General features: G+C 41.0%; 1 protein-coding gene across 1 annotated transcript; it reads left to right on the top strand.

Annotated features, from left to right (window-relative positions):
• Nucleotides 1-1,658: 1,658 nt before the first annotated feature.
• On the top strand, nt 1,659-25,446 carry si:ch211-112f3.4 (EF-hand and coiled-coil domain-containing protein 1). Its single transcript, XM_017437979.3, has 9 exons — nt 1,659-2,504; nt 4,070-4,481; nt 6,288-6,422; nt 8,800-8,870; nt 8,961-9,087; nt 14,207-14,303; nt 19,313-19,429; nt 21,785-21,854; nt 21,934-25,446. The coding sequence occupies exons 1-9, from the start codon at nt 1,907-1,909 to the stop codon at nt 22,071-22,073; spliced, it is 1,767 nt and encodes a 588-aa protein (XP_017293468.1). The 5' UTR covers nt 1,659-1,906; the 3' UTR covers nt 22,074-25,446.
• The last annotated feature ends 392 nt before the right edge of the window (nt 25,447-25,838 follow it).

Here is a 25,838-nt window from a genome sequence, read left to right as displayed (position 1 = left end):
AGCTTGTTTAAAAGTTATTCCAGTCAGCTTTTCTGTTGTCTGTATTTTGTCGTGAGGATGAGACATCAGAGATATGGTGAAATAATTACATGTGAAAAATACTGTCTGGGCCACCTGTGGAAGGTTTACTGGAGAATGTTATAGCAGTAATAACTGTTTTCTACAGAAGCATTCTTGTGTCAGTTAATCTAAATCAGAGCTGTGGAATAACTGAGATTTTATATAATACATAAAGTCACAGTTAGACTTCATAACTGGGTATACACCAGCACCAAACATTATAGTGTACATTAGCTGGCATTTAAAACAGTACAGTAATATTCAATTCACAAAATAAAAAATATGTTTATTTTTCTTGTTAAAACTGTAAACATCTTTCCTGTTTGTTGATGCTCTGAATAAAAAAATAATTGGTTGCTTAAAATGTTTACACAGTAAGGTATCTGTTAAATGTGTCCAAAAATGTGGAAAAGCAACTCAGGTTTTGTTAGCTGTTTGAGAAATTTTGTTCTCGCCCACTACGTTTGCTCACATCCTGTGCAGCTCCTGGGGGCTAAGTCCCCCTTGTCCTTAAAACCTAGTGACGCCCCTGCATGAACATTCTGTTATTCAGCTGCTACCACATCAAATTTAGTTCAATACCTGTACATTTGACTATGGTTGATTGGCTATAATGGTCATATTGAATTAGGTTGTCTCCAAGCATTAATCACCTGTAGATGTTCATCCAGTTTACTTTCTGAGTGTTTCATCAAAAAACGTTCAGTGGTTTGAGATATTTGCTAACAAACAGATAAAAACACTGACATGGGGAAAACATTATCTCCTGCTACTAAAAGATATGATAAAGACAGATGCCATATTAGAGCTAAAGTACAGGATGGTCTTTGACTAACCTTTCTCAACCTACTGTTTACTTGGTTAGTTAGATAAGATGATCTGACTTAGGTCCAAGGTAAAGGACTGTTGCTGGTGGGTAAAACTACAGTAGAGTGACGCAGAGTGATTAATGTGGAATCTGTGTGCTGCAGTGAGTCTGGTCATGCCCAGGGGAGCGAATCCAACAAACTGTCTGTGTTTTGGCTGTCAAGTTGTGAGAAGTGTTCCGGTTCAGGTGAGGAAATGTGTTTCCATCATAAGAGCTGCTGGATTCCCTGGAAACAAATCCAGATTTCAATGCCTCTAAAGATCTGAATGTCTGATAAGAAGATAGGAGCAGTGTTGCAGACAGAAGCAGAGATTTACACTTTCCAAGTGCTTCTATTTTGTTTTCTTTTTTGACCTGTTTGTTTGTCTGTCTGTTAGCAAAAAAATCTCATAAATCACCATATAGATTTTAATGAAACTCTCAGAAAGAAATTAATAGAGGTATGTCTACAATTATTGACATTTAGAGTTAACCTGATTCAAACCGGCCACCACAGCTTTGCAGATATTTAGCTAAGTTTGGGGTGGTAGTAGCTGAGAGTCACAACACAAACTCCTGACAGGTGCCACATAACGCCTCAGGTTTCCACAGATCCTCAATTTACTTTAAACAAATAGTTTTGTTGTACATTCCGTGTCCTGACAGGCACTTGGATCGTATCGTTTGGTTTCATTGATATTTGATCCAGTTTTGCAGCAGCATCAAACAACCACACGTCTTTCCTGCACACTGCAGCTTTATTATTGGTGCAATAAGGGAGATGCGGTCAGAGTGTGTACTCAGGGTTGAGTTGATGTCTTTTTTTCTTGCTGCAGGGATCAGATTGTGACTTAACGCACCGCAGGAAAACACCACTTCACCGCTCCAGGATGCCTTCCAACCTCTTTTGATCTTTAAACTAAGTCAGCCTAAGTTTCTACAGGCTGGCCTTATTTGCTGACACCCAAAAGAGAAAGATTCGGTGGATGTGCAATCATCATGGAGCGCACCGTATTGACTCTTCCGGGCGTGAAACCGCCGCTGCCGCGAGCGGCGCGTCAGAGCGAGTGGCTCCGGAGCGTCCTGGCGCACCACAACTGCCCTGACCCGCGCGCGGACAACGAAATCGTAGTTTTAGCCACCGGAATCGACCAGTACTTGCAGGAGGTCTTCCACCACCTGGCCTACCCGAACCAGGACGACACGGTGTCTGCGGAGGATTTCCGCGCGCTCTGCGCTGCGTTGGGACTCCCAGGAGCAGAGAAGGGACAGAAAGCACCGGAGCCAGGAGGACACGGAGACACGGAGCAGATGAATGAGGAGTTTAGGGACACGTGCTTCGGGCTGCCAGAACAACTTTCTTTTAAAGACTTTCACGCTCGACTCTGTGGGGTTTTCCGTGTGCGCAGTGCGCGCTCAAGCGCCGGGGAGTGCGCGTGGCGCCTGCCGGTTTCTGAGGAGACGGAGCTGGTGGAGAGGCAGATCCGTATCCGGTGGCCTCGGGTCAGGAGGAGAAAGTGTGTGAGCTTCGATCTGACCCGGGATCAGACGGAACCAAAGAACAGATTCATGAAAACCAGAAACACAGAGGAGCCAGGTACCAACAGAACTATTAGTTCGGACCTTAGATTACTGTTTCCGGGTTTTCTTTCTTTCTTTTCTTTATTGTTTATTTGAGTGTGGACAAGTGTTAAATATAAGCAAATATTGAACACTATAACATTTATAGCCTTAGCTAGTTTGCAATGCACGTCCCCAGATGGGCCTTTAGCCTTTAACAACATAAAACAATTTAAAAACAATGACAACATAGCAAGATAAAATAACATAAATCCTAAAATTAACTTCCCATCACACACTCATATCATTAGTGGAAGGATCACATCTGGATTTGTTTAAGATGGAAATGACCAATACACCTCCAGATTCCACTGATTTATAAAAATCCTCACTGACACAGGAGGAATCTGTCAGGAGATGATTTATTAACATCAGTTACTCACACATATCTGTCTTATTTAAGCGCTTCACAAGTTTAGGGATTTTTTTCTTGGATCATTTTCTCCTTTTTCATTCTTTTACTGAAAAAAATATTGTAAAGATAGTTTCACAAACAATTAGAGACCTAGTATTATTTAAAGGAATGCATATCGCCCACTGCCTTTCAGTTTTCAACTATAATCATTATAGCTGTTTTGTAAGATCAATTGTCTGTGCTGGCCATCCCAAATTATTGTGACTCCAACATTAAAACACTTGTAGAGGTGCAGCCAGTGATTATTTTCTGGGAGTTTCATTGAAATCTGTCCTGTGGTTCATGAGATATTCTGCTAACAAACAGACATGGTTAACTCCAAAAGTCAGACACCAACTGACCATTGTTGCAGGAGCCTTGCTCATTGCACCTGATTGTCAGCATCTGCTGTTCAACCCACAAATACATTTTCCTAACAGATGTTGCACGATTTAAGAGGAAATTAACAAGCTTGTTACCAGTGTACAATTTGTGGCAAAGAGTATCGTTATAACAAAAATATAATCTGCAAAACATAATGTCTTTTACTTTTTGTGATATGTTTAGTTGAAAAACACTAACACTAAACACAAAACAAAACACTATAAGCTAAATAATTAAGTAAGTAATTATTAGGAGGAACTATTTTTGGAGGGCAAATTTTTTTTTTCAGAAGGTCAGCACCTCACCTGACGTAATGAACTGACAGTGCCTGACTAAAAGCTAAAAGGAGCAAAATATTAGCTAAAATGCTGGCTCAAAGACCAAAAGTGTCACAAAAGACAAAAAAAGAACAAGTATACTGAGGCAGTTTTCAAAGGGAGGAATGCTTTTGAAGGAACTGTAACAAAACCTAACAGTCATAGCATCTCCTGAATGAGCTGAAAGTTTTGCTATATGAATGGCTAAAATAGCACAAAGTATGCGGAAATAGTTAGACTGCAAAAAATGAATAGAAAAATAAAAAACAGAAAAACAACAGTGTACGTGCTGATGAAGTAGTAGGAATCAGAGTATAATTAAATAGAAGCATTAATCATTTAAATCTTAGTCCAGTCTTGAAATGAGATCAAATTGGTCGACATGTAAAAGTATCTGTTTGGTTTCACTTTTCTTCTAAAATCTTGTCTCATGCTTGTCGTTTTCAGATGAGGCTGCAGCTCTGAGGGAGTTGGTGGAGGATCTCCGCTCTGCTCTGCAGGGGAGTGACGCTCGCTGTCTGGCTCTTGAGGTGGCCTTGAGACGGGGGCAGAGCAGCACCTTCCCTTTCTCAACATCTTCCAACATCCCCGTGCAGCAAAACCTGGTACCAACTGACGGACCTGAAGGGCAGCTGGTTGGGCCTCAAGCAAACAGAACAAGGAGGGTACAGAAGAGATGGGACATCAGAGACCCCGTTCTGAGGGAGCTAAAGCTGATTCGTTCGTCACGTGACGGGCAGCTGGAAGAAGCCATCAGGTTCAATAAGCATTTGGAAGAGGAGCTACAGTGGGCGTACCAGAAGGTGCGCAAATTGCAGGGGATGGAGTCTTCTCTGAGGAAGGAAAACTTTCAGATGAGGTTGGAGCTGTGTTATGACCCTTTTATATCCAAATCCAATCAAGTTGGATGTTGTGTAAAATGTAAACTAAAATAGAATGCAATGATTTGCAAATTTCATAAGCCCATGTTTATTTACAATGGAAGATAGCAAAGGTAATTTTGAATTTTATGGCAGCAGGATATCACAACAAATTTGGACGGGAAACAAAAGGCTTTAGAAGTAAGTGGTATGCAAAATAAACAGCTGGAGGAGCATTTTATACCCAATTAGGTTAATTGGCAAAAGGTCAGAAAGACAACTGGGTATGAAAATTGCATTTCTCATTAGTAAAGATGGGAAGAAGTTCACCAGTATGTGAAATTCTAAAAATAGTGAAACAATTTCAGAATGTTACTGAAAGAAATATTAGGAATACTTTAAATATCCCATCATCTACAGTTCATAATATATTCAAAAGATGACAAGAATCTAGGGAAATCTCTGTGCAAAAGGACAAGGCTGAAAGTTTTTATGTAGTGGCCAGGTCTGATTCTGTTATGGACATCAGTGCATGAGCTCGGTAACAGTTCCACAGATTGTTGTCTATACACAGTTCAGTGTGCCATCCACAAATGCTGGTTAACACTCTATCACGCAAAGAAGAACCCAGATGTGAACACCATTCACAAACAATGGTGTGTTTGCTGGACCAATTCTCATTTAAAATAGAATAAGGCAAAATGGCAAACTGTTTTGTGTTCATTCATCCATCCATTCTCTATTTTCTTTACCCTGCTTTTTTTGCACAGGGTCACTGGAGAGCTGGTGCTTATCTCCATAAGTCACTGTGTGAGTGACGGGGGACACCCTGGACAGGTCGCAAGTCCATCACAGGGACACATACAGACAACAAACTATTTACACTTCCACTCACACCTAGGGACAATTTAGAGTTACCAATTAACCTAACATGCATGTTTTTGGTCTTTGGGAGGAAACCGGAATACTCAGAGAAATCTTCTCCATATTTGTGAATAGGGAGAAGATGCAAACTCAACAAAAATAGGCCCCAGGCTGTGAGGCTATCACAACAACTTTATCTTGTGTGATCAAACAAATCAAAATTAAAAATTCTTTTTGTATACCACAGATGCCATGCCCTCCGTATTAGGACAGGAGAGGAACCTTCTGATGGTATGGGGGTCCATTAGTGCCTGTGGTATGGACAGTTCACACATCTGGAAAGGCACTGTCAATATAGAAAAGTATGTAGGGGTTGTAGAACAACATATGTTTCCATTTACACAATGAAATCACCCAGTTTCAGGAAAGCCCTTCCATATTTCAGCAAAACAATGCTAAACATTATAGTATCTCCATAGAGTAGTTGAAGAGTCCAGGCACTGAACCAGGTTCCCTGCAGTCCAGACGACTTATCAAAGAAGACCCAGGACTGTTGAACAGCTAAAATCCTTCATCAGACAAAAATGGGACAACATTCCCCTCCAGAACCTCCAGCAGACGGTCTCCTCAGTTCCTTGATGTTTACAGACTGATGTTACTGCTTCACAGTGGGAAACATGGACCTGTCCCAACTTTTTTGAGACGTGCCACTGCCATCAAATTAAAAATTACCTTATTTTTTTCCCCTAAAAATTGTATACATATTTTTTTGTTTAAACATTTTATATGTTTACTTTCATTGTGAAAACATATGGGTTTAGGAGATTTACAAATTTTTACATTCAGTTTTTATTTACATTTAACGCATCATCCAAACTTTTTCAAAAATGGGGTTGTATATAATGTAAGAATGCATTCTGATCCTTGATTGTTCCATTTAGGAAGCGGGCAGAGGAGGCTCGTGAGGCTCTGAGGTTGGGGCTGCAGAGGGTTCGGCTGATCCAAGAACAGGCCCAGTCTGTGCCACAGCTCAAGTCCAAGATCACCCAGCTGGAGGATGAGCTGCTTCAATACAGGTTCAAACACTGTGTGTAGTGATGAGGGGAGGTATTCCACGGATGGATGTGTCTACAGATCCAGTTACACATCATTTGCCTATGTTTTCAGCTGATTTGTAATTAAACTACTGAATTCCCGCAGGTATGGTTGTACACATGTTTAACTCAGTCTGAATTGAAGGTTTAGTATTCATTGAAAAAAATGCATGTCACTCACTGCCTTTCACTGAGCGTGATGATAATGTATTGAAGGCAAACAACAACCCTGACTCCTGAATGAAAAAAACAAACAAACAAACAAACAAAAAAATCCTTAACTTTTTATTAACTTTCCTTCGTGCTACTCTGATATGACCCTCCACAAATAATAAAGCTGTACTTATACTGTATGTTATTTATAAAATAATAAGACTTGTTGAGAAATGTTTAAATAAATAAATAAATAACTCAGTGAAACCCAGGGCTCTGGCAATGAACCTTTCAGTACAAGTTTAAAACCTTTACGTATCACGTTAAAAACATTATATTACCATTTGAAAAAGATTGCTATAGTTAGACCGTTTTCTCTCTCATTCCATGTGTAATACTAGCTTTTATTGCTAAGCCTGACTTTTTAATGTTGGACCCAAAAATAGGAAAAGTTTAACTGTCTTTACTGTGTGCAATGGTTTCAGCAAAGGAGAGTGGAATTGCTCGCATCTTGAATGTTAATTTTTCTTTCTGTAGTGTGAGGTTCATGGAGGTAAGTTGTTTGAAGTGGCAGAAAGTGGAGATCTAAATGGGGAGTCTGACCAGCCAGCAGGTTGGAGCTGGTAACGGAATTAGTTAGGCCCACCAATTTAGAAAAAAAAATAGATGTGGAGCTACCTTACAATTGTTTATGTTTAACTAGGTAACGGAAAGAAGCTAAAACATAAACAGATTCTAATATCCATACTTTGATATTTCTTTAGAAAGGCTTTATTAAAAGTGTAAATTTTGTTATTTAATTTAGAACAGTCAAAGTAAATGTCTTCTGGCTGCATTTTTTGATGTAAGAAGGGATATGATTTATGCAAGACTTTATGTGTAAAATAATCTCAGAACATTGTTTGTAAAAATGTAAATTGTTGTTTAAAGTAAAAATGGACTGGTGTCTGTCATGTTTGCGTGTAAGCACCAACTAGTGGTCAGGCACGGAAACTACAGGGGGTTCAACGAGCACAGCAACACTGTGTAAACGTTTAATCAACGTTTAAAAATCTTTAATGTTGCATTACACATTTTGCCAGTTGAGAACCATGGCCTCAGACTTAAAAAAGCTGATTTTCATCCCAGCTGCTTCACACAGGGCTGCAAACTGCCCCAGTGCATGCTGAAAGTCTTGGCCTGAAGACACCAACCACATAATTTGCAAAAAGCAGAGACAAGACCCTGAGGTTCCCAAACCAGACACCCTCCTCTCTATGACTGCACCTTGAGATCCTGTTCATAAACACCACAAACATGATCAGAGACAAGGGACAACCCTGGTGAAATTCAACCTGCACTGAAAATGGGCTTGACTTTGTGGCGAGCATATGGCTAATGACAGCACTGTCAGAAGCCTTCTCTAGATCCATAAAACACATGTAGACTAGAGAATCAAACTCCCATGACCTCTTTAACAACTACACAAGGGTAACGATCTGGTCCACTGTTCCATGACAGGGCAAAAGCCACACTGCTCCTCCTGAGTATAAGGTTCGACAATCTATTGGAGCCTCCTTTACAACACCCTGGAGTATCCTTTCCCAGGGAGGCTGAAAAGTGTTGTCCCTTGATTGTTGGAACACACTGTTCAGTTCCCCTTTTTAAAAATGGCAACCACCGCCATAAGGAAGATTCTCGAAGTGCTCCTTTCACAAATATCCCCAGTCCGTATCAGCAGTTTCCCACTGAAACCAAGCACAGTCTGGGACAGGGCCTGCTTTTCCTTTCTGAGTCACCGAAAGGTTTACCAAAACCTTCTTGAGGCCAACCGAAAGTCCTTCTCCATGGCCTCTCCAAATTCCTCCCAGTCCCAGTCTAACCCCTCCCTCAAGGCCCATTTGCCATGGGAGACCCTACCAGGGACTAATGCCCCAGACAGCATAGCCCTCGGGAACTTCAGAGGTTGTCATATCCCTCCACCACATTAAGGTGGCAATTCTCCAAAAGGGGTTTTCACAAAGCCAATTTTTGAAAATTCAGCATATTTTCATGTGCAAAACTGCATTCTAGGGTTGTGCACAATATTTCATTGCCAAACCTTACAGTTTGATCTCACCATCATTGATGATACATCATAAGGCACCATCAGGTCTCCTCGCCATAGAGGGCTAGATGTGTCTGACAGGTTTACTAGTAACATTCAGTGTTTGTTTGTCTCTTTCAGAAGCTGCTGCACCTGCCTTGTTAATTCTCCAGCTCAGAGGAATCAGTCTGAAGACTCCTGCAGTAAGACAGGTGATGAACGAGAACAAAGGCTCAGCATGGAGAGAGAAATATACTTTAAGAAAATGCAACAGTCATAGTGAAGGACTCATGTGATTCCAGATGCTGAGTGTCTGCAGCGGGCAGTAGAAGGAAGAGCTGCCTCTGATGAAGAGGAAGAGGACAGAGAAATGAAGAAATGTTGCCAGCTGGAGGTGAAAAGCCTCATGTCACACATCTGTGGGAAGAGGTCAGCAAACATCTAACTTTCAGATATTCTATTTGTTTACCAGCAAACATCTCTTAGTGTAAGGCACATGGGAACAAATTTCATGAATATGTAAAAGCTTTTTATTGTTCCAGCCATGTGTCCACAAGGAAACATCATTTTAGGAACATCAAAATGGTATTTGTTGAAATAGGTTTCAGAGTGAGAAAATCTTGAAATCCCACACTTGGGTTTTCATGTGGACAGCTTAAACACAATATTTTGAAAACAATGATGCCATAGACTCACTGTTACCCTCTCCCATGACCCCAAGCATGACAGACGTAACAACAATGACAGATTACATGCTTGTTTGTGCTGCAGACTATTTGCTCAACTACAGCAACACCTTTGTATATTGCATTACTTCAATGAACAGACAAGGCTGATGAACAATAAAATTGCCTTACATAGAGCAGAGAACATCTTATCACACCAAAGCTAAGGTCAAAAAAAATTTAATGACATTATTGAATCATCAACACTACCCCCCTCCCCAAAAACAAAACAAACATTGCGGAAAAAAATTGCTTTATACATCAAGTGTGTATTTAAGACATTCGGGAAATGGAAATAGTTTTAAAAGACAAACACTTGTGTATAAATAAGTTACCCTGTTATGCTTTGAATATTGTAAGGAAGCTTTTCCTTTCTGCCATATCTTGCTGGATACTGGACCTGAAAGGTGTTCGTTATCGTCATGTATTTGTAGCAAAGGAGGGGTCTGGAGATCTGGAACCCACTACTTTTGGAAAAACAGAGATTGTCCCCCCAATAAATCATTTGAGAAAACTATACTTTTAAGGAATATTATATTAAAAACAGAAAATGTATCAACCATAGCCAAAATGATGCATTGATGCTTTTTGAAAATTATGTCCCATTCCTCCGCATCAGCCTAAAAGTGGTTTGGTTCTTTGTACTGCTTAAAGCATTTGCTTAACGCAACAGAGAGGTGTGGGAGGCTGTCTAAGGAGATATAATAAATAACTGGCTTCCAGTAAGTAGCAACTAGCAGGAACAACAGTCTGATTTGTCTGTCAAAATCTGGTTGTGATAAAGTACCACTGATTGTCACACACCTGAGCGCGTGAAATTTGATCTCTGCATTTGACCCATCCCCTGAGGGAACGGTGAACAGTAGTGGTCCCACGCTCAGGAATCATTTGGTGATCTAACCCCCCCCAATTCTAATGCTGAGTGTCAAGCAGGGTGGCCATGGGTCCCATTTTTAGTCTTTGGTATGACCCGGCCGGGGATTGAACCCACGACCTCCCAGTTTCAGGGCAGACAGTCTACCACTAGACCACTGACCCAGTCTAAAAGTTTTCCATTTTAAAAAAAATTGAGATTTTACTCAGACGTCGCTGTTTTGTTTATATTATGTCACCTGGTGTCTTTGGTGCTAGCCCCATCCAGCCCATAAGCTAAAATATCTTTCATTCTGCCTTTTTATTTTGAGCCCGACTGCATTGACAGAAAGCTGAATGCAGATATTGCTTCAACAGTACTTGACAATGAGAAGGATCCGATGGATGAACAGGGGGGAAATGGCAAACTAGCTGTTTGTGCAGCAGCTGCTGATGGCAACTTGAATAAAGTAGCAAATAGCTCTGCTTTCTCTAAGAAGCATTAGGATCAAACATATTCTTGTACAGAACAGATTAGACAAGCGTGTTACGATATAACAAGTCAGTATACAATAGTCAGTCCCTCCAGGATTTCGTGGGGCATTTTCCGAAAAGTTGCGATTTTTTTTTTTTACTAAAATCAATAAAAAAACATAACTTTTAATATATAAACCAAAAATACTTACTAGTTTTGTAAGATAATTACCAACAAACATTGACATTCTCAAAAGGTGCTTTATTTGAGAACTTCGATTGCTTATAAACGGACATTCATGACCATTTCTGGATTGTCCCTCGTCTCCCTCGGCAGCTCTCCTCACATGTTTTGCAGACACCAAATGTTTGTCGATGGATGACTTGCGTTTATTTAAGATGATTACACTGCAGGACGTGCAAAACAGCTTCCCCCCACTCTCCTGCAGCTGGGTAGGAAACTGATTTGCGACCGCAGTGAAGTTAGTTTTAAGTTGGATATTGGATATTCTCTGCCGGCCCCTTCTCTCACGCGCGGTGGTTCACTTAGGGATGGCTGGCCGACATTAGCATTCCTATTTCGGGTCAGCCGTGAGCTAGACGCCGCTAACTCTGCGGACCGCGAATATCCAATATCCAACTTAAAACTAACTTCACTGCGGTGTTTTGCACATTTCTGGACTGAGATGTCTGATGTTGTTCCTGGGATCTGTTTTAGCCACTGCTCCAGTTTGGGGGTGACTGCCCCTAGGGCCCCGATGACCACAGGCACCACTGTGGTCTTTACCTTCCAGGCCTTTTCCAGTTCCTCTCTGAGGTCCTGGTATTTCTCCAGTTTCTCGTGCTCCTTTTTCCTGATGTTGCAATCACTCGGTATTGCTACATCCACCACAACTGCTTTCCTCTGTTGTTTATCCACCACCACAATGTCCGGTTGGTTCGCCATTACCATTTTGTCTGTCTGGATCTGGAAGTCCCACAGGATCTTAGCTCGGTCATTCTCCACTACCTTTGGGGGTGTTCCCCACTTTGATCTNGGGGCTTCCAGTCCATATTCTGCACAGATGTTTCTGTACACTATGCCAGCCACTTGGTTATGTCGTTCCATGTATGCTTTCCCTGCCAGCANCTTGCACCCTGCTGTTATNTGCTGGACTGTCTCAGGGGCCTCCTTGCACAACCTACACCTTGGGTCTTGTCTGGTGTGGTAGATCTGAGCCTCTATTGCTCTGGTGTTTAGGGCCTGTTCCTGGGCGGCCAGGATGAGTGCTTCTGTGCTGTCCTTGAGTCCAGCTTTTTCCAGCCATTGGTAGGATTTCCTGATATCAGCCACTTCAGTTATTTGTCTGTGGTACATCCCATGTAAGGGCTTGTACTTCCAGCACCTTGTCCTCTGTTCCCCATTGTCTGAGACATATATATATATATAAGGTTTGCGTCAGATGTTGGGAAACCAGGACATTCTGACAAGAAATGGGCTACTGGAACAAGACATTCATGGACAACAGCATTACAGAAGAAAGCAGTTGCGATATATGCAACAGTCCCAAGTGACTGTAGTATTAGGAAGAAGGAGCACAAAAAGCTTGAGAAATACAAAGGGCTGACAAAGGAAATAGAGAAGTTGTGGAGAGTCAAGGCCTCAGTGGTATCAGTGGCCATCGTAGCACTGGGTGCTGTGACCCCCAAACTGGAAGAGTGGCTCCAACAGATCCCAGGAACAACCTCAGAGATCTCTGTCCAGAAGAGCGCAGTCCTAGGAACAGTCAAGATACTGCGTAGAACCCACAAGCTCCCAGGCTACTGGTAGAGGACCTGAGATTGAAGTGAAAGTGAAACTGCCCATGTGGAACAATAGGGCGAGATGGAAGTTTTTTGTTTATGTTTGTGGCACACACACATTTACGAACTTAAGTGACATCCCATCCTTAATCCATAGAGTTTAATATAATGTTGGCCCACCCTTTAGAGCTGTAACAACATTAACTCTTCTGAGAAGGCCTTCCACAAGGTTTAGGAGTGTATTTATGGGAACTTTTGAGCATTCTTTCAAAAGTGCTTTTGTGAGGTCAGACTTGCATACTCTGCTCTAATTCATCCCAAAGGTGTTTTATCTGGTTGAGGTCAGGATTCTATGCTGGCCAGTCAAGTTCTTCCACACCAAACTCGCTCATCCATGTCTTTATAGATTTTGCTATATACACTGGTGCTCAGTCATGTTGGAACAGGAAGGGGCCATCCCCAAACTCTTCCCACAAAGTTGGAAATTGTTCACAATGTCTTGGTATGCTAAAACATTAAGTGCTCCTTTCACTGGAACTAAGGGGCCGAGCCCAAGTCCTGAAAAACAACCCTACACCATAATCCTCCCTCCATCAAACTTTACACTTGGCACTCCTAGTAGTAGCCAAACCCAGACTCGTCCATTGGGTTGCCAGACAGAGAAGCTGTGAGGATTCCGGTTCTCGGAGTCCGGCCCGCTGTGGTCCCTCACTGGTAGGTTCGGAGTGCTAGAGATCTCCACTGGAAGAACCTGACTCAGTAGAGTGGATGGCAGCGGGGCCAGGACATGTGGGTCAGAGAAGCGTCTCCTCTCAGTATTCAGAAGAACCTGTGAGGGTTAGGGTTCTTTGGATCCGGTTTGGGTTTTGTTTCTTTTGTGGGTTTTCATGTCTTGCGTTAGGGTTCCGGTTCTTTGAATCCGGTTTGGGTTTTGTTTCTTTTGTGGGTTTTCTTGTCTTGCGTTAGGGTTCCGGTTCTTTGAATCTGGTTCGGGTTTTGTTTCTTTTGTGGGTTTTCATGTCTTGTGTTAGGGTTCCGGTTCTTTGGATCCGGTTCGGGTTTTTGTTGTTTCTTTTGTGGGTTGTTCTTGTCTTGGTTTTTTGGTTCACCTGTTTTTGATTTTGTAATTATGTTTGTAAGTATTTAAGGGCATTTGGGTTTCAGTTTGCTTGTGGGGTCCTTGTATGTCTTTTGGAGTCCTTTGTTATTTGAGAGATTTTTGGGAACTCTGGATGTGCTACGTTTTTGCTTATCAAAGGAATCTTTTTGGATTAAAGAGATTTTATCTTCACCTGCTGCCTACTGGTCCTCATCTTTGCCTTGGAGCCGTAGGTGCTTGGTAGCACCCAGGCTTGTGACAGAAGCTTGATTTGTCTCTTCAGAGAATTTGTCTCCACTGCTCTATAGTCCAGTTGCAGTGTGCTTTGTACCACTGCATCCAACGCTTTGCATTGCATCCCATTCCATACACTGTTCCTTAGCTAATCTGAAAGCTATTGACTCTGGAGAATGTTTGTGACCTCACTTCCACTTTGTTATAATACCACTAACAGTTGACTGTGTGTGTATGTGTATGTGCGTGTACAAGTCTACGTAAGCTTTATGTGTATGCTCCACAACATGTTTCCTGTCTCTGGGTTGTTTTCTGCATCATTGTATGAAAGAGTTTTCTTTAACCACCTCACCTCCTCATCCCCCTCCTCATTCTTTCACAGTCATCTGCATGACAAAAGGCGCAGCAGCAGGGACTTCTGCAGCTGGACCGGACCAAACCAAGAGAAGGCAGCTGGAAACGTTTTTGGGAGGGGGGAGGTGAGTGGAAGGGGTTATGGATTTGATTCTGTTTTTGACTTTTGACCCATCATAGTCTTTTTTTTATTTAGGCAGTTGGTTAACCCAATGTGTGTGCAGTATTGTAATTGAAAGTTGCAGATTACACTTAATCTTTCATGTCAGAGTTTTAGACCCTGTTTACACAAGGCCGATCTCCTGGAAACGTTAAAGATTTTCAGATGTTGATTGGAAAAAAGTTACATGTTTACATGATGCTGCTGTGCTTGTTGAGCCCACTGTAGTTTCCATGTCAGGCGACTAGTTAGCGCTTACGTGCCCATGTCCATTACATCCAAAATGGTGAATATTCAGCCTTTTGTTTGGACCTAGATGGAGGTTTGGTTGCTGCTACATGTTGAAAAGGGGGAGTAATATAAGAGCTCTCTGTTATCTGCCATTATTATTGCTGTTGATGTTCTCCTGCATGCGCAGAATGACTAATGACTACAGCTGTCTGTGGTGCGCACGTGGGATTTCACATGTTGCAACTTCGTTTGAAATGCAAATGGGGTCCAAAAAGTTTCACTCTGAGACCTGGGTTCAAAAATTTTCAGTGTCATATAGCCTAATCCAACCGCTGTTGTTGTGTAAACAAACGACTGAACTGCAGCATAAATGTTATTTTCACTGAAAACTAACTTTGAGTTATAGACCGTTTTGGTCAAACGTTGTAAAAGACCTTATGCACAATCTCCTATGATACTGTGACCTGGTAAGATGTGTCAGTGCTTGAAGTACAGTGCCTATAAAATATATTCCTCCTTGGATATTTTATGTTTTATTATTGTCATAAATCAGTCATGTTCAAGTTTTAATTGACCTTCTTTACAAAAGTAAATTTCAGTGTCAAAGTGAAATCAAATCAAGTGAAATCAAATCAATCAAAATATGTAATGTAAAATAAGTGATTGCATAAATGTTCACATCCTCGGGAGTTGTGTTAAATTCATCATCAGGAAATGAAACGACTATGGTACATGTGTAAATCTACCAAGAGCAGGCCGTCATCACAAATTCAATGACATGAAGAAGGAGAATAGTGAGAGGGTCCACCAAGACACCCGTGAGCACTCTGAAGGAGGTACAAGCTTCAGCAGGAGAGATGGGAGAGACTGTGATACAACAATTGTTGCCAAAGTTCTTTACAGGTCTAAGCTTTATAAGAGAGGGACAAAGAGAAAGTTACTGTTAAAGAAAACTCAGTAAATCTCATAAATCATATTAGAAATTACAGGTTTAATTCAAAATTGAATTTCAAGTTTCTAAGCTTTATGGAAGAGTGGCAATGTGAACTGTTGAAAAAAAACTTTATTAAAAGTTTTAATATTCTTTTCTCTGAGTTGAATTAAAACAGTCATGCGAACAGGGGTGAACATTTCTGCAATCACTTTTTTTACATAAAATATTTTTTATTTTTTTGGTATTGCTCTGAAGAAAATTTGATTTCACTTTGACACTGAAGATTTTTTTTTAACTCTCAGGAGTCCATGAACGCGCCAGCGCATCCAAATCACATAACTGGTTTAAATCGCTGATAAGACAAAAACCCTGCCTCGCAGAAACTGTTTCAATTTGTGTTGAAAGTGCGGACTTGAAACTATACACCAATTTTTAAATTGTGTTGATAGGTCAAATAAAACCAGACTTATGACAAAAAAATTACACTGTATCTTTTTCTAAAAACTGCTTTAATATTTGGAGTGCGTAGGTTCGGGACATCAGAGCAAAGACGAGCAACTCTGAGCGCAAAGTTATTTTCCGTCCACCAAAAAATACACAAAGAAGAAGATACAGGTGCAAAAGTTGTGGGAAGTGACGGCAGAAAAAAAGAGACAGCGGTAGCGATAGTGAGTTTTGAGATTTGTAATATTTAGCGTTTTTTAGATAATTTAGTTAGTGTGAAGTGTGGTGTGTTTAGTATGGTCAGTTTTTATTTGTTTGGAAAAATTAGGAGATTTTTGAACGTGGAGCATGCTCTGCACCTTTTATTTGAGATGGACGAGTTTGCGGAGCCAGAGATGGAGGAGGGAAACGCAGAGTCAGAGAGTGAGGACTTTAATGATGAAGTGGACGACCCTTTTTATGTTTGTGAGGAGAATAGAGAGGAAGAGCAGCCTCCGGCCCCGAAGTGCGCACCGTATGCAACTCGGAGGTCCGCACAGAGGACAGGACGGTGTCGGGTTTTGGGTTTTCTGTTTCAGTTTATTCTCTTCATGTTTTCTGTTTGAGTCTTTGTTCAGTTAACTTTGTCTTAGTTTAGTTCTTGTGGTTCGTGTCTTTGTTTCCTGTCACTATCCATGCCTCCTCAGTCACTCATTTTCCTGTCTGCCATGCCCATCTCCACCTGTCAACAATTTGTATCACCCACCTGTGCCCACTTACCTCGTCATCTTCAGTGTTTAAAACCTGGTCATTTTCTCCACTACTCCGCTGGTTCATTGTAATTCTGTGCTGCTTGTTCCCTGGTCCTGTTCCTGCTCCTGTCTGCATTTGTTCTTGCCCTCGTTTTGGATTTAGTTTATGTTTTTGTTTCGCTGCCTCGCCAGTTTTTGTTTTGCTTTAATAAATTAGTTCTTTTAGTGCAAGCATGAGTCTGGGTTCGCCTCAGTTGTCTCCACCACTCGTGACAGACGGCGTGGCACGCCCACCCAGTCCAGATTTCTGCTGGCTGGGACATCAGAGCCACACCTCAGCTCTGAGCCCTGGAAGACGGAGGAGGAGGCTGATGCTGCCCCAGAGGTAAGCAGATTCCAGCCGCGGAGAACACCAGGGGTCCAGCTGGACACTTTACTCCTACAGCCAAAAACCCTTTTTTTTTATTGCTTTTTGCCAGTGACACAGTCAGGACAATCTTCAAGAACACCAGCAAAAATGCAGCAAAAAACATAGAATCATGAAAAAATTACAAATGGACTGACTTGGATGACTTGTACAAATTTTTTGGCATCCTGATATACATGTCGTTGGTGTCCCTACCAAGTGTCCGGGATTATTGGAGGCAGAATCATATTTTATCTGTGCCCCTTCCTTCCAAAATAATGACATGGGACAGATTCAGATCTATCTTTAGGAATGTGATCCTGAGGAGGACAGAGAAAACGACAGAAAAAAGGGAGGAGAAGGCCATGACAAACTGTTCAGAGTCAGGCCTCTTTATGAAGACATCCTCAGTGCCTGCCTGGCTTATTACCATCCGAACAGGGAGCTGGCAGTGGATGAAAGGATGGTGGCAACAATGGCAAAAACTGGAATGACCCAGTACATGAAAGACAAGCCTACAAGATGGGAAATTAAATTTTTTGTTTTGGCTGAATCCAGCAGTGGCTATCCCATCAGGTTTGGGATCTACACCGAGAAGACTTTCACAACATCTGAACATGGACTGTCACATGACATAGTCATGAGCCTAATTCATCCAGCCTGTCTTGGCACTGCGTACCATATTTACATGGACAATTTACACTAGCCCCAAACTGTTCATGGACCTGGCCAACATAAAGTATGTATTTCTGAAGCAGAAAAAGATGCCCCAGAGGAAGAAGAAATGCTCTCACCAAAAAAAGTGAAAGAGGATCTGTGAGGTGGATTAGAGAGGGTCCACTTGTTTTTGTAAAGTGGATGGACACACGGTAGGTGTCAGTGTGCTCCACCATCCATCCTGTGTTTTCGGGTGAGACAGTGAGGAGAAGAGTGAAGGACAGAGATGGACGGTGGACTGTGAAAGGCATTCCATGCCCAACACCAATTATTGCATTAAAAAAGCATATAGGTGGGGTGGATCTGTCAGAACAGCTCATCCAGTACTACTCCACTCACAGGAAAACTGCTCGCGGATATAGGACCTTGTTGCTGCACTTCCTGGACATTGCAACAACAAACGCCTGCAGTGCCAGGCAGGTTAAGTCCATGACACACAAAGACTTCATGGTGGAACTGGTGTACAGCTTTGTGGTGTAGAAAAGGCAGGTGTTCCCCAGAGCAGGAGAGAGGATCACATACCTGTGCCCATCATCTCAACCACGGATGCTGGCCAAAAAGCCACCAAAGGCAGGCTGAAATGCAAACGCTGCCATGAGGTGGACAACAAGAGGACTGACACACCCTGGAAGTTTCAGGCCTGTGATGTGCCCCTTTGCCTTGTTTTGGACAAACAGTTTTTTTTTGAGTGGCACAAATGAATTGTGGCATTTTTGACGCCTTTCTGATTGGTAGAAAAGAAAAACGCCTGAAACAATGCCTACATTTTAGTGTAAATAATGTAAATATCTTTGTTGTTTGTTAAATTTGTTCAAATGTTTATGGAGTTTACTGTTTGTACTTGCTTTCTAAGTTGTAAAAACATTTTGTTATGAATTTTTTTGTGGTTTTCACAGTAAAAACACCAAAAGATTTCTAATCGGATTTTATGTTTTTTGTGTGATTTTAGGTCTGTTGTGTTAATACAGTAGGTCAAAAGTAAAAAAAATAACTTACAATTCATACTTGGGAGGTTTTGCTGAAAAAAAATGACTCCAAACATGTCAGGTTAAACCTTTTTTTAAAATGAAATATGAGTGAAAATCAAAAATGGTCCAAAAACATCCAATTTCACCCTGGACCCCGGAGGGTTAATATATATATATATATATATATATATATATATATATATACACACACATTCCTTTGGTAAAAAAGCCTGTTTGTATTGACCATTATTGATTTGTGACAGCAATAAAAGCATAAACCATTCTGGAGGTTAATACATTTTATAGGCACTGTATGTCATAGGTATGACTCTCAAATTCAACCACAAGGCTTAGCTCAATATTAGTAAAATTGAGTGTGCCGTTTTTGGGTTTTCCAGAAATCAGTTGGTTCTGGTAGCCATCTTGAATTTGGTTGACAGACAGATAAACACACACACCCTCACACATACAGATAAAAGGCAAACTATTATCGTCCACCTTTTACCTTTGGCCAGCAGGAGATAACAGTGTGCTTCTATCCAGAGACCTCAGGATGAGAGGGACAGAGTGAGGCTGCAGGAGACAGAGAAGACACGTCTGTCTCTGCTGGAAGACAGACTCACAGATTCACTTTCACTGCTGCTACAGCTACGGAACAAGGTACACGCAACCCCGACTTCACAGAGAAAAACAGTAAATAAAGCAATACAATGCAATCTCATGATTACTTCATCAGTCCATCTCTGTTACTTGACCATTTTTTTTTCTTTCAAATTTTTATTTATGTGTCTAAACAGCATGTAGTGTTGAAGTGCCACATATGATATGGCCACTCTGAACAAGAAGATCTAACTGAAACATTTATCATTGTGTCACACATGTTTAGTAAAACAGACATAAGTATAGAGTTTTAAAGATTTTCTAAACATGGGGACTCATTTTCAATCTGGACTGTTTCATGCCTCAGACAGTTCACCCTATTTTTCCACATGGATGGTTTTACTTCACTTCAAGCTCAGGTCTTCTACCAGCAGCCTCAGAGCTTGAGGGTTCTACGCAGTATCTTAACTGTTCCTAGGTCTACGCTTTTCTGGACAGAGATCTCTGAGGTTTTTCCTGGGATCTGTTGGAGCCACTCTTCCAGTTTGAGGGTCACAGCACCGAGTGCTCCAATGACCACTGGTACCACTGAGGCCTTGACTCTCCACAACTTCTCTATTTCCTTTGTCAGCCCTTTGTATTTCTCAAGCTTTTTGTGCTCCTTCTTCCTTACGTTACAATCACTTGGGACTGCTACATCTGTCACCACTGCTTTATTCTGTATCTTATCTATCACCAAAATGCCCGGTTGGTTAGCCATCACCTGTTTGTCAGTCTGAATCTGGAAGTCCCACAGTGTCTTAGCCCTGCCATTTTCTACCACCATTGGTGGAGTCTTGGTACACTATGTTGTAGTGTTCCATGTATGCTTTGCCTGCCTGCATCTTACATCTTGCTATTATGTGCTGGACTGTCTCCGGGGCATCTTTACACAGTCTTCATCTTGGGTCCTACATGGTATGATAGACCCCAGTCTCAATTGCTCTTGTGCTGCGATGATCAGTGCCACTGTGCTGTCCTTCAGTCCAGCCCTTTCTAGCCACTGGTAAGATTTTTACATATCAACCACTTCCTCAATCTGCCGGTGGTACATGCCATACAGTGGTTTGTCCTTCTGTGATGGTTCCTGTCAGGGTTTTGATTTATTCAACCTGCTAAGAAAGAATCACACCGGAGAGGCTTGTTGTCTTTTTGTGAAGGCCTTCGCAAAGAGGAGAAATTCCACAACAGCTCCTAACGGCGTGCTGTCCAGGAAGTTCTGACTCCTTACTTGGGCTTTCTCTTTTATTAAAGGAAGAAGAAAAAAGGGGTTGATCTGAGCCGGGCAAGGCCAGTCCAGTTCATAGCAAAAACACATAACACGTCTCTGTTTGGGAGAGCCAGATGGTGTGGCGCCCGCCGTCTGACCTACGTGTCTCACGTAGGCAGTTTTACACATAAGCACAAAGACTGATAATATAAAAACCCTAACAGTTCCTCTTTCTCCTCTTCCACATTGGGTTTCTGCTGCCTGAGACATTCACTTAGCAGATCATCATTGGGGGCTTTCTTCCTGATGTACTTAAGGATCTTGATTGTTTCATCTTGTATAGTGGCTCAGATGTTCACTCCTTTCTTTTAGTGTATAGACTTAGGGTGAAACCCCTCGTGCATTGTGAGGAGCTTTCGAGTCTTGATATCAGTGGCTTCTATCTCCGCCATTGGCCAGGTTATTATACCAGCATGGTATCTGATGACTGGCACAGCATGTGTTCATGGCTTATATATATATATATATATATATATATATATATATATACACACACCCAGGAGTTCTGTTAAATCCATGATCAAGATATGGAAAGAATATGGGATGTATAAATCTATCAAGAGCAGGCTGTCCTCACAAACTGAGTGACTGGGCAAGAAGGAGAATAGTGAGAGAGGCCATCAAGACAGCGGTGAGCTCTCTGAAGGGGGTCCAAGCTTCAGTAAGTTCAGATGGGAGAGACTGAGTTACTACTGTTGCCCAGGTTCTTCACCTGTCTCAGTTTTATGGTAGAGTAACAAAGAACGTTACTATTAAAGAAAACTCATATTTCATGTTGGAAAAAAAATCTCAACTAGAGCTTTGCAAACCAACTTAAATTAAAAGTACCATAAGAAGACAAACATAGTGTAGAGTCATAGCACACTATTCCTGATCAAGCTGAACATGTTAATATGTAAATGGTTAAACTAGCACAACATATAGTGGAAGTTGTTTGACTGCAAAAAAAAAAAAAACATACAAAAGAAACTATAAACAGGAAAACAAGTCAAAAAGGGTGAAAACAAGGGTGCTTTACTGCTCATGTAAAGATTCATTTGCATCTTTCATCACTTTCTTTTTGTACATCTACGTTTTGCTAAGCCACAAGTCTTTTCCCCCTGCAGGATGTGTCCCACAGAGTCCTGGAGAAGATAGTGATGGACAGTATGGATGTCTGCAGCAAATATGAAGCTGGTACATCTATTCTCTGTGTATCAGCTTGTGTTTGGATTTTAGCACTGCTTTCTGCTAAACCTTTTATTTCCCCATCTAGGTCTTGGGTTTGTCCTGCAGGCTGATGATGCCCTCTGCGTTCACATGTCCTCCAGTGATGTCCTCAGAGACAGAGGGGATGATAACAAGGTGGGGAAGAGAAGCAGAGAGAATCATCTGCTTCCACATTCTGGACATTAAACCAGCAGTGTCAACTCTGCTCAACTGTGGTTAAATTTGCTAGCATAGATATTTATTAACTTAGTGTATTCAGCACTGGTATACTTGCATTTATGTGAATTTCTCGGTTTTGAAAATACTGGAGCTTTTTAACTATATTACCTTATCCTGTCTGTTGTTTTGCAGCAGTTTCATTTACAATTTTCATAATATATAGAGAACATTTTTTCATTTGGATTGATTTGATATGAATGTACAAAAACATACTTTGGGTTTCCAACATTTGCGAAGTCCACCTCATTCATTCTGAAAACATCTTACTTTTTTACCATTTAGTTTGAAATTTGTACACTCAGGCTGAGAGGGCACTTCTGCCACAAGGTGGCAGTGAAACAAAGCATGGATTACACTTCCTAACATCACCTGTGTACAAACTACACAGTGGCTGTTCTGATGTCACAATCTCTGTAATAAATTAAAAATTATAATAAATGATACTGAGTGAAAATGTCACAAACAAGATATCCTGTAGCAAAATTTTCAGGAGAACAGACATTCAATATTTAAGATTAGAGCTTCACAATGTTCCAAACATCAGCAGGACAGAGAGGGAGATCTTAAAGGGGACCTATTCTGCAAAATTCACTTTTTGCATGATTTTGTTCTTCCATTTGGGTATCTACTGCTTCTAGAAACAGTCCAAGCGCCAAAAAAAAAAAAAGAAACACACAGCTGTTTTTTAAGTAAATGTTTGCTGGTGTCTGCAAAATGAACTGTTTCAAAAACCTCGGAATTGTTGCATTACAATCTACTTTACCTCACCGATCAACTCAAGTGGAGCTCCACCCACTTCATTACAAGAAGACCATCATGTCAGTTCTGCTGGTTTTGCCACTGCACAATCTCTGCTGGAAAAGGAAAATGTTCTGTTGTCGGCTGCAATATAGAACATGTCTATATTGCCGCTGTCCCGACCCGCCACCAGTCGGGTTTCAGACCACCAATTGCTGCTCTCCTACTCGACAAATGTTGGTTCAGAACCGCTAAGTGTCCCTGTCCCAAAGTCAGAATCCTCAGAATTTGAATTAATAACGATATAAATGTGTGTCAGATCCACAGCGTTTAATCCTTCAGAGAGTTTTTGTGTTTTTTAATGTAGTGCGTTAGTGGAGTGTCGGGGTTGGGTGGGTGTGGTCATCAGCAGCTTTTGCATAATAGTGATGTAGCCCTAAAACTGCTTATTCTGATATGAACTAAAAACAGGCAGAACTGATCAGGTGAAATCTCAATATCTGAAAATGATTTTGTGTATTAAATGAAATTAACATGTTTTGGATAGCCCAAAGACCTATCCTGACCTGTTAAAGGAAGAATAATAGGTCCCCTTTAAAACCAAACTGTTGAGAAAAATTAAGTTACAGTATTCACTCCTTTCAGAGGAATCTCACCCGACCACTTAGTTTCTCTCATCTGATCTTTTTATGTTGCAGAAAAGACGGACACACAAAACAAGTCCAAAGCAGAGGCTTAAAAACAAAGCGTACATTTATTTAAACATTCAGCTGAATGGAGACAACAACTCACCAACAAGAAGCAACAGCAACACATTCCCAGTTTCATCTGCTTTTCTTCTGCTCTGATCACAAAGGACAGAAATAAACTTGATAATCTTACAAGAACATGCAGCTCTAACTCTGAGTTTAAACTCAACTAGTGGTAATGAACATGATAACATAAAATCCATCGCAGGGACAAGTAGAGACAAATGAGACAGGCACCCATTCACACTCTCACTCACACCTCAGGACAATTTAAGCCTCCAGTGGCCTTCAGATCAAATTGAGCCAAAGTTACAAGGGTTTCTCTTCCTCTCCTCAGTTACAAGGGCTTCAGGATGGTTAAAGTTACCAATTAACCTAACATGCATGTTTTTGGTCTGTGGGAGGAAACCGGAGTACCCAGAGTAAACCTACGTGTGCACAGGGAGAACATGCAAACTTTACAGAGAAAGACCAGGTGGCGAACCTGCACTAACCACTGCCTCCCACAGTTTAAAATGCAATTACAATGTAAAACATATCCACAAATGATATCTAAAACACTTCTAGAAGACAAATGGTCATTTCAGAGCAGTGTGCACATATTAACCTGTCAAATAACAACACGTTGAACTTGAAGCACTCAGAGAGAACAACCCTCCTCTGAGGTTTTTGTATCAATAAAAAAAGTACGATCCAAATTGTGATCTGGATCAGCACCAAAATTTCATCACAAAGTGTTGATTAGTTTTTAGGTAATCTTAGTAACAGACAGACAGACGGATCAACACTACTGAAAACATAACCTCTTTAGCGAGGATAATAAAGCACAAAGGAGCTGGTTAAAATACTCTTTAATGACCTTTCCTGCTCTGGATTTTGATTTGAGTTCATTTTTGCAGCTTGAAGCTTACAGACTCAAGATGACATAAACATGACTTTAAAAACGATGGAAGGTATGAATATATGTCAAACTTTTGTTAAAGTCATTTTTTAAAATATAATTTGTTTGAGGTTCAGATGCTCGGTCAGTAGATTACCAGAGAGCTTAACTACAAAGTGAAGGTAACAGCTTAGCTGCTTTGTTGAGCTGAAAGTCTGAGTTTTCTGAATCATAAAGAAGGATTTCTTTGATCTTGATTATCTCAGAGACTGAACTCAGTTGTAGCTTTAACTCTCTGTTAATAATTGGTCTGTTCACCAATTGTTTTACTGAGATCCCAGATAGAAAAATCCAGCTGAAGCAACATGTATATCTCATCATAGTTAAACCCGCTGCTGAAATGAAACAAAACTAAAAGTCCCACTGTCGTCCTAAAAGCCAGTCAGGTCTGTCAAGTAGGTAATGTTTTTCGTAAAGTTGGTTTGTTTGTCCATCAGTTAGCAAGATTACCTAACTGTCTCTAAAAACTAACTCTTTCAAGAAATGGCAGGGTTGTCACAAAAAACCCAACTGATTAAATTTTGGCTGTGAGCCAGATCACAATTCAAATCAAACTACTTTTTAGTGACACTATAGAATTGGCAGATTGGCAGAGGTTTGCACTCTTCAAGTTCTTCTAATTGTTTTATCATTTAATCTAATAAATACTACTTATGGATTCTAATTTCAGGTAAAATTATTTAATTTGACCAGAACTCATGTTTTTCTAACAAGGCAAGTAATTTTCAGTATAAGAAATCTGCTCTAAAACTTGAACACAATGACAGGCCCACATTTCCCACTTTATGCCTTAAAAATTTGGAGTTTCGTTCCAGTAAAAACAAAATGTGTGCATTTTAGAAGACATTACCATCAGTACCATGAATTAATCTGATTTTACAGCCTCTTCAGAACAACAGACCATCACTTTAACACTGAGCAGGCAGATAAGAAGCTGCAGTTCAATCCCTCTGAGCTAACAGCTAACACAGCTAGCAGCGAACAGCTAACATAGCTAACAGCAGATTGAAGCGTCTTCCTTCCTTTAACTTGGAACCAGAGTGGCTCTTAAACATGGCGGCCAGGAGTTTATTTCATTATTTTAGTTCGACTTGAACAGAAGTCGCAGTGATGGGAGTTTAGGTGTCCAACATTAAGTTTTAGCATGGAAGATTTACAGCTGTGGATATGAAATTTGGCAATGATCGGTATTAATAAAAAAAAAAAAAAACTTTCTTACTTGGAATATTCAAACAGAAGAGATCAAACAGTGTAGTTTGGGGCTGTATTCACACCTGATAGTCTGGTAGACTCGACTGGGGACCA

This window comes from Kryptolebias marmoratus, linkage group LG4 (assembly GCF_001649575.2).
Source record: "Kryptolebias marmoratus isolate JLee-2015 linkage group LG4, ASM164957v2, whole genome shotgun sequence".
Classification (NCBI taxonomy): Eukaryota; Metazoa; Chordata; class Actinopteri; order Cyprinodontiformes; family Rivulidae; genus Kryptolebias; species Kryptolebias marmoratus.
Note: the sequence above shows the minus strand (reverse complement) of the source record. Positions and strands in the feature narration are given on the sequence as shown.